Below are 8,772 nucleotides of genomic sequence, written 5' to 3' on the forward strand. Positions count from 1 at the left end.
ATATGAAATATCTTGAAATTATTAGCTTATAATTAATGCGTATTTTTTTATTGTAGTTTTTTTTTTAATTAATTAAGTTTAAAGCTAATGGAATATGGATGGATTTATAAAGAAAATAAGTGAATTAAATTGATGCAATATAATAATAAATTGATAATCCATGTCATATTAGTTTGCCAAGTCACATTGTTATTGCATATGTGGCTTTTTTTTCATCCCATGTGGCATTGTCTACGTGGCTTTTTTAGGCTAGCCTTTTAATAATGTTATATAGATAGGGAAATAATATCATAAGCTTTAATCTTATTTTTGTATGTTAAATAATTAACATCTCTATACATCTAATAAACTATAAAGTTTAATAAAATTGCATAGATTTTAAATTTAATATATAATTTTATGATGATAATAATTAATACCATAAGTGTGCATGTTTATACTAATTAGTTATTTTATTTTAAGGAAATTGACCATTTTCTAGTCTTCTATAGATATTTAGGAAAATTACCAGGTATCTTCTTTCTTTTAGTCTCCTTGAAATTGAACATCTTAAATAATTATTTTATTTTAAGAAAATTGACCATGTTTAGGAAAATTATCAAACTTTTATATAATTTAATTTTAACCCAAACTATATAATATTTGCATTGAGATCCCTTAATCGGGTCCATCACACGGTGCTATTGATTTAAAACTATATACTCGGTAGTATAATTAATTTGTATAACTCTCTTTAATTACATTGAAGTCCCTTGGTTTCTGGATTTAATATATAGTATTGATTATATTCCCTCCATTCATCTTTTTGTGACTCATTTCAATGTAATACTCTCTCATATATTGAAGAAATGGGGTGATAAAAGTTGAATGAAGGAGTACTATTTAAAATGGTAAAGTTTGAATATTTAAGGTATTTGTAAAACAATTAAATTGTTTTTATTTTTCTGTGTATTTTGAAAAGAGAAATTCTCGGGTACACCAGGTGTACCATGTCATTGTACACCCTACCCAATGAGAATATTAGAATTGAATAAATTCTCCATAAATAAATAATAGAACATAAATACAATACATAAACTTAATAAAATAAAAACTAAGACATCTCATTGGTTAGGGTGTACGAGATTATTGTACACTCGATTGACCTTAGAGCAATAGCAATAGAAAAACTCTATATAAACTCTATATTACCAAAAAAAAAAAAAAATTGTTGAAAACCCTAAGCAAAATACAGCACTTGGTTGTTGGAAAGAGGTTTCCTTATCAGCTCGCATTGCTAAAGTGGTGGGTGTAAGTCACACTCCTCTTTTTTTTTTTTATCCTTAATTTCTTACTGTCTCTATTTTTAATTATTATTATTATAGATTTATAGCGATTGCTCCCTCAAATTCTTAGAACTGGTTCAATTATCCACATGTGTTGTTCAAAATGATATGTTGATGGCATTTAAATTTTAATTAGATTATTACCCTTGTTGTGCAGCAACAGTGAAAACATGTCCTACAAATATTCTTACAAGTTTTCCAGAATTGAGTCGAATAAGGAGTTAATTGAGATTCTTGAATGCGATGACAAAGAACGATTCTTGCCACTGCTCTCAGCTTATGATGATTGTTTAACCCTGTTTCTTGTGGGGCGTGTTGCAAAATTTCATGCCAAAAACTGTTTGCTCGCATTGATCCAAGGAGAGGGGTGTGAATCTGTCCTTGAACTTTATGCTAGAACAGCACCCAACAATCCCCAAATTCCGACACCTCTTGCGTCTGTCACATCCACATTCCATCAAGCTTATGATATTATTGCCCTATTGCTCAACCAAGGGCCTCTTCATCATGCCAACATTAAGTGTAATTTCCACCCACGTGATGTTTTTAATCTCTGTCCGCTAGATCGTTTGCTCTTCCATCTAAGGTACTCTACTGATGGCCTTCTTTAGTCTTTTGTCTCTTATCATTTCCGTAACTCATAAGGCCATGATCCTGACTCGTATTTTTCACTTATGGTAGTCGTTTGCCGCATCTGCTCCCATGGAATCATTGCAGCTCCATCAACAAACTTATTATTTTACTTTGCCAATGGGATACGGTGGGTTATTTCTGTATATCTGATTCTCTGTCATCAAACTTATATTATTTTACTTTGCCAATGGGAAACGGTGGGTTGTTTCTGTATCTCTGATCCTTCGTCATCAAACTTATTATTTTACTTTGCCAATAGGAAATGGTGGCTTGTTTCTGTATATCTGATTCTCCGCCATCAAAGTTACTATTTTACTTTGCCAATGGGAAAAAAGTGGGTTGTTTCTGTATATATGATTCTCCGCCATCAAACTCATTATTTTACTTTGCCAATGGGAAACGGTGGGTTGTTTCTGTATATCTGATTCTCTGTCATCAAACTTATATTATTTTACTTTGCCATTGGGAAACGGTGGGTTGTTCCTGTATATCTGATTCTCCGTCATCAAACTTATTATTTCAAAAAACGTTTTATTTAAAACAACCCCTTTTTCGCCTGTAACTTGGCCTAAAATCCTGCTGATAGTATGTTCGTGTCTCGTATTATAGAAATCACGTTTGGACTGTGCACGGTTGCTGGTTCCACACACTCGTGGGCTCAACGATATTGCATGGACATATGTTATGGATGGAAATTTGGCAGCATTGGGGGGTTTGCTTCTTGTAGCCGGAAAAAAGGTCTTGCTTCCATTTGATTCGGGTATTCTGTTTTCTTCCAAATTTCGAAGTTCAACAATTCGTTATCGCATAATGGATATGTTGCGAGATTTAAGCTCTAAGGGTGATCTTGACGACGACGGACTTGTGTATCAGTCCATGCTTATATCTGCCTGCAAGTTATTTGATATTTTTGAGAAGGCTGGTGATGCCTTGAGGTTATATTGCACTTCAATCCACGAACATGTATGATTTAAACTCCAAATATTATATTATTCAATTAAATGATAGCTTTTAATTTAATTTAATTTAATTTTTTGACAGGTTCCTCCCCACAAAGTATTGACTGAGGTTGCTACTATACTTAAGAATGCTGGTTATGCTCTAGAGCCAAGAGACCTTGACCTGAGAGATTGTTACAGGTTTGACTGTTTGCTCGCTTTCATTATATTTTTTTTTTATTTTTTCATTATATTTGCTTCTATATTTTTTATTTTTGCTTAATAGGGACTGCCCTGAGGTAAGAAAACCAAGTGTGTTCAAGCTGTCCGGTCCTGAAAGCCCGAACAAGAAATACCTTTCACCTTCTTCTCTTACTCCGCCTCAAGCTTCTCGTGCAACTTTTCAAAATTATCCTTATGTAAGTTTTAACATGACGGCCATCATATCTCCTTCAGAAAACGTTATATATGCGTTCATCTACGGTTGATAGTGTAAAACTTGTGTCTTTTGATTTCAGCATGGAAATTGCCTGTTACTTAACAAGATTAAGTCAGGTCCAGTGCTAAGTTTTCGGCCTTCTGCTGGTCCACGGCTACTCAGTACAGTAGCTCGTCATGTCGAGCATGGTGTTCCAGGCATTCTACAAAAGCATTTGGCGTACATTGCCTTCAAATTTAAGAGAGGGATTAAGTTTTAATTGTCAATTGTCGTCTACTTATTCGTGTCGACGTATTTCTCTAATGTATTTCGTATACGGTATTTGACTTTACTAGTTTTATAACCGTGCACATGAGTATGGTCTGATAAATTATGCTATTTACAAAAAAAAAAAAAAAAAAAAATTATATTCAATTAAAAATAAAATATTTGAATATACGTTGTTGTTTTTTCATGTACATGTTTTATTCTTTCCGGTACTTTTTCCATATTTTTTCTATTACATACCCTTTTTCAAAGAAAATACAACACTTTCTTGTTTTCCTCTTCCTTCAAAACTTCATCAAATTTGTACCAAATTCAATCATGAATAATAATTGTCATACCAAAAACGTAATAATGCTAGTTTCACCTACAGTAAGTCTCGTCTCTCTAAAGTTTTTGTCTTTCACTCATTGTTGTCAGAATCCCGATTCGATTCAACGATTTTATGATTTTACGATCTAAAAATACTTGTTCGATCCTAGATTCTACGATTCTATAACAATCGTAGAATCTTACGATCCTACTAATTTGAAAATTTCTAGAGGTTGGATCATAATACAATTCTACGTTTCTACGATCCTACGATCCGATTTCATAGTAAAAATATTACTCGTAATATATATTTTTATAAACTGATATCGTAAAACCCTAATTTCTTGTAAGTTGTAAAAATATGTTCATACAATTGCTTCCAAAACTTACTTTTGTCTTATCTATTCAAATAGGTGATATTTGACCAGTCACAAGGGAGACTTATTGTTTCAAAATTGTACTCCTCGTAGAAGCCAGTAATTTATGTTTCCTCAATGCTAGTTCGCCCCCAAAAGCGTCTATCCTTCTACCGTGGTTGTACAACTGCCTCAAAGTTTCCTTGTACAAAATTGTTGAACTATTTTACGAAGTTATTGAATTTAATAATTATTCTATTAAGCTCAAAATTTTGTTCCATAGCTTGATAATTTCATTAATAGAGTTCGACAACTTTGTAACGAAACCAACTACATTAAATAAGTTGTATATACAACAAGTTATATAATAGATTAACTGCCGTAGCTGGAGTAAGCTATTCCTACTGTGAACATATTACATTTTTTTTTTTGGACTGAGAGTGCATTAAATAAAACAGAGAAAAACAAAGTTCAGTACATCACGGGGGTGGATTGGGGGAAAGCGGCGTAAAAGCCAAAAGGAAATCAGAAATACAAAGTTCAAATAGAAAATGGGGAACGCAGTCCCACTCAAAGCAACCCGCGGGGGGGCTAGAGTCTAAGAGAGCGAAACGAGCAATAGCATCAGCAACACGGTTACCCGATCTCCTCTCAAAACCCAACAATATTACATAATCCGAGTTTAAGAGCAAACCACCTTACTAACTTATTACTTGTCACAGAAATCTAATCCTATTAATAAATTTAATAGGAATATAACCCAAATGCCTAGGCACGGGGCTGACACTAGTACAAGCAAGTGACTTGCTCATATCCCTGGCTTGACAAGCTTCGGTGCTGTAGAGTCGTCCTTGCAAACATTTCGGGATTGGTAATCTTTGTCCAAAATGGGCATTCATCTTATTATTCGAGCGTATCTGAAAAAGCATGATCTTAAAGCAATCAGAATTCACATACCCTACATTCAAACGGAGGGAGTATAATCCAATCTAATGTTTGAGCTTTTAACATTGACAACTTGTTTACAATACCACTCTCTCATGGGCGCACTAAGTGAGAATCAATTAGGAAACAATGTACAATTGCTCAAATATCATTTACTTTAGATGTTGTGCCAAGAGCCATGAGTTAAGTTAGAACTCGGGTAATATTAAATAACATACATGTAATTTTAAAAATGATCTTAACCTACACGGTGCGTATATGTTACTTTAGATGTTGTGCCAAGAGCCATGAGTTAAGAGGAGTGACGAGTGTACGTAGAGTACAAGTAGGGCTGTTCACTCAGTGGTCCGGACCAAAGACCAGAACGGACCGGACCATTTGGTCCGGACCAAACCGGACCGAATTTTGTTTGGTCCGGTCCACGGTCCACCTATTTACTCTACTTTGGTCTTCGGTCCGGTCCTGGACCAACCCGAACAGATCGCGGACCGGACCATGGACCGAAGTTATGTAATAAAAGAATTTTTAAATTTGTAATATTATTGATTTTATTTTCTACTTTGTTTACACGTATTATAAGATGTGTAATTATGTAGTTAAATCTAGTAAGAAAATAATGTTGTTTATTTTGATCATTAGGAACTTCTCGAGTTTTAGTTTTATATGCTAAAACATGTCAATGACAATAATATTTGGTCCACTTTGGTCCATTTGGTCCGGTCCGGTTCAGTCCACGTGTTTTTATGGTCCAGACTGGACCGGACCAATATTAATATGGTCCGGTCCTCGGTCCACCTCTTAACCCTTATTTGGTGTTCGGTCCAGAGAGTTTGGTCCGGTCCGGTCCGGTCCCGGACAAATGAACACCCCTAAGTACAAGTGCTCTCCGAATCAAGCAAGATAGTTTCCTATCACTAGGCTCACTAACCAAAGTGTACCTAGGGCAATTATAAGTGTATCCAGGTAATTTGTACGGTTCGCACTGTAAGTCGGTTAGCAAATCATGAATAATGAAGAAATTATACTACCACTCTTTTAAATATAACTTGACTTACCTTCGGAGGATTTGAGCAGTCAAAAGGTCGAACTTGACTAGGCAAGTAACATCTACGACCAATATAGCTGGCAGCTGGAAGAATCAACAAAAAGGAATGTTGAAGACTTCTTGTTTATGTACCAATAGAAAAAGGCAATGACAAGGTATATGAAAACATAGTAAAAAGCATTATTTGCATCGCAAATACTTGTATAAGGCGATCTTACACAAGTGCATTGTCAAAACGAGTTCTTTTGATAACTACTTTACCCCCTAATATAGTTATGTTTGAATCTGTTTAATATTATACTTATGTAAAACCTTATACAAGACCAATTGTAATTCCATTTAGTGCATTGAGATATGACTCTCTACTTCACCATTCATGAAATTCTTCTCACTTTCTCTTGTCAAATAAATAAATAAATTCTTCTCACTTTCAAGTGAAAAAAACTCGACTTTTCTATACCACATTTTCAAAAACTCACTTTTTCTTTTTTCTGAACATACCCTCTAACTCACACCAAAGATCATTTTCGCAAAAATAATTGTCATTTTTCAGCAAATAGCCAAATATTGATAACGAAATCTTTGTTTTTGTTCATTCGTAACATTTTTAAAAGAAAAAGAGCATTCATATTGACGAGAAAGTGTCTTTTATTTTGGCAAAAATGGGCCAGGTAGCAGTTTCGGAATTGGTCATTCTATGAAAATGTGGCACTTTTGGGAAAAAAATATTAGAAATAGTAGAAGTTTTGAAAATGAGCCATAGACAAGGTGGCAGTTATGAATTAGCTCCTCAAATAATGAAACTTTGAAGCTCAAATTAAGAGAGAAAGTAACATTTATATCCCAAAAACTACTTTATACGACAATTATACTCCATTTGTCCATATCATATGTTTAGTGTTGATAAAATACTTCGCAAAGAAGATAGTAAAAGCTGATAAAATACTTAACTCTCAAATATGGGTTGAAGCTCGCAAGGGTGTAGTCTAGTGTTATAACTTAGGTGAAACTCTGAAGGGTCTAAGATTGAGGGTAAAATAACTTAGAGGCTATGCCTTCTAGGCTTCGAGCCTTGGTGGTTTGCATGCTATTGCGGCTTCCCTCATCATCAAGAAAAAAAATAATAAATGGGTCGAATACCATTAATAAAATCCTGAACAATTCAAATAAAACTTACAATCACGACCAACAAACTCCCACGGGTGTGCATCTCTTGAATCTGATATAGCACGACCAAGATATTCCCTATCGATAAAGAATTTTACAACGAAAAAAAAAACCTAAGAAAGTGAGGATGCAATGAGTCTGTTTTTAAAATAATGCTGAAAAATAAAAAAATTATCATTTTGGGTCGGTTTTAAAAATAATTGTCAAAATGGTGTAAAATAACAATTTTTTTTTTATTTTTCAGCATTATTTAAAAAACGGATTCGGATGGAATAGACCAACGAATCTGACTAAAAAGGAACAAGCACATACTTATTCCTGGGAATACAGTCGTCTAAATTCATATCTTGCATGCCCACTATGGCTTTATGTTTTACCAACAAGTAACAAATATCCTCTATCATATCGAAGAGGAGAAGGCGTAAGAGAGAGCATGGTATCGCAGCGTCTTGTCCAAAGACGCCACACGATGAAGGAGAAGAGGGTAGGCCAAGTACCGGGAGCAGTGCAATTCTCAAAGATCCAGTGTTGGAGATCATCGAGAAAGAAAGAGTGTTTGACATTAAAATGGGACCAAGTGGAAGAGGCAAAATCGAAGTCCCGAAGGACATGGAGGGTAGACTCGGGGATGGAGGGGCTAGCGCAGAGAGTGCACCTAGGAGAGGCAATAATGGAGCGAACATGGAGGGTGAGGTTATGTGGGAGTTTATCCCACCAGGCAAGCCAAAGGAAGGCTTTAATTTTAGGCAAGGTTGGGGAGTCCCAAAGCCAAAAGAGATCAGGGGAGAAGGGGGGAAGAGAAGGGGGTGGGGTATCGAGGAGGAAGGAGTAGGTAGTACCAACAGAGAATTTGTTCTTTGGGGCAAGAGAGGTGGTAATGAAGTCAGATTTTGGGAGAGAGGGAAGGGGTATGCTCTTGTGGTTGTTGAAAAGACCGTAAGTCATATTCTTCTCTTTGTTATGTTAATTTCTTCAGTCGTCTTGCTCGTGACGGTCACAAGCTTATTTCTCACTCGGATTCTTAGAAATCGTTCCGTTTGTTTAAATAATCCTCATAAATACAGAAGTGTAATTTTTTGAAAAACATCAACATTTTCGACATTGAGAAAAATGGTTAATATACTCTTTCCCTCCGTCTCAATACAAAGGGAGTATGCGTTGTTCCTAATTGTAAGGAGTGTTTGATTAGATTATTAGTCTCGTTGTTTGCAACAGTGAAATGATAGGGGAAACCTTTTTCAACATTTTCGAGAATGAGGAGTTGATTGAGATTCTTAAAAGCGATGACAAAGAACGGTTCTTGCCGCTGCTCTCAGCTTATCCTGAATGTATAGACACGTATGTTGTG

The 8,772-nt window shown here is 35.1% G+C and overlaps 1 protein-coding gene across 1 annotated transcript; it reads left to right on the forward strand.

Annotated features, from left to right (window-relative positions):
• The first annotated feature begins 1,219 nt into the window (after nucleotides 1-1,219).
• LOC141646479 (uncharacterized) lies at nucleotides 1,220-3,793 on the forward strand. The gene is made up of 7 exons (XM_074454354.1): nucleotides 1,220-1,290; nucleotides 1,483-1,911; nucleotides 2,007-2,085; nucleotides 2,568-2,921; nucleotides 3,000-3,097; nucleotides 3,183-3,315; nucleotides 3,415-3,793. Exons 2-7 carry the CDS (start codon nucleotides 1,496-1,498, stop codon nucleotides 3,592-3,594), a joined length of 1,260 nt encoding a protein of 419 aa, XP_074310455.1. The 5' UTR covers nucleotides 1,220-1,290; nucleotides 1,483-1,495; the 3' UTR covers nucleotides 3,595-3,793.
• Nucleotides 3,794-8,772: the final 4,979 nt, after the last annotated feature.

Source organism: Silene latifolia, chromosome 3 (genome assembly GCF_048544455.1).
Source record: "Silene latifolia isolate original U9 population chromosome 3, ASM4854445v1, whole genome shotgun sequence".
Taxonomy (NCBI): domain Eukaryota; kingdom Viridiplantae; phylum Streptophyta; class Magnoliopsida; order Caryophyllales; family Caryophyllaceae; genus Silene; species Silene latifolia.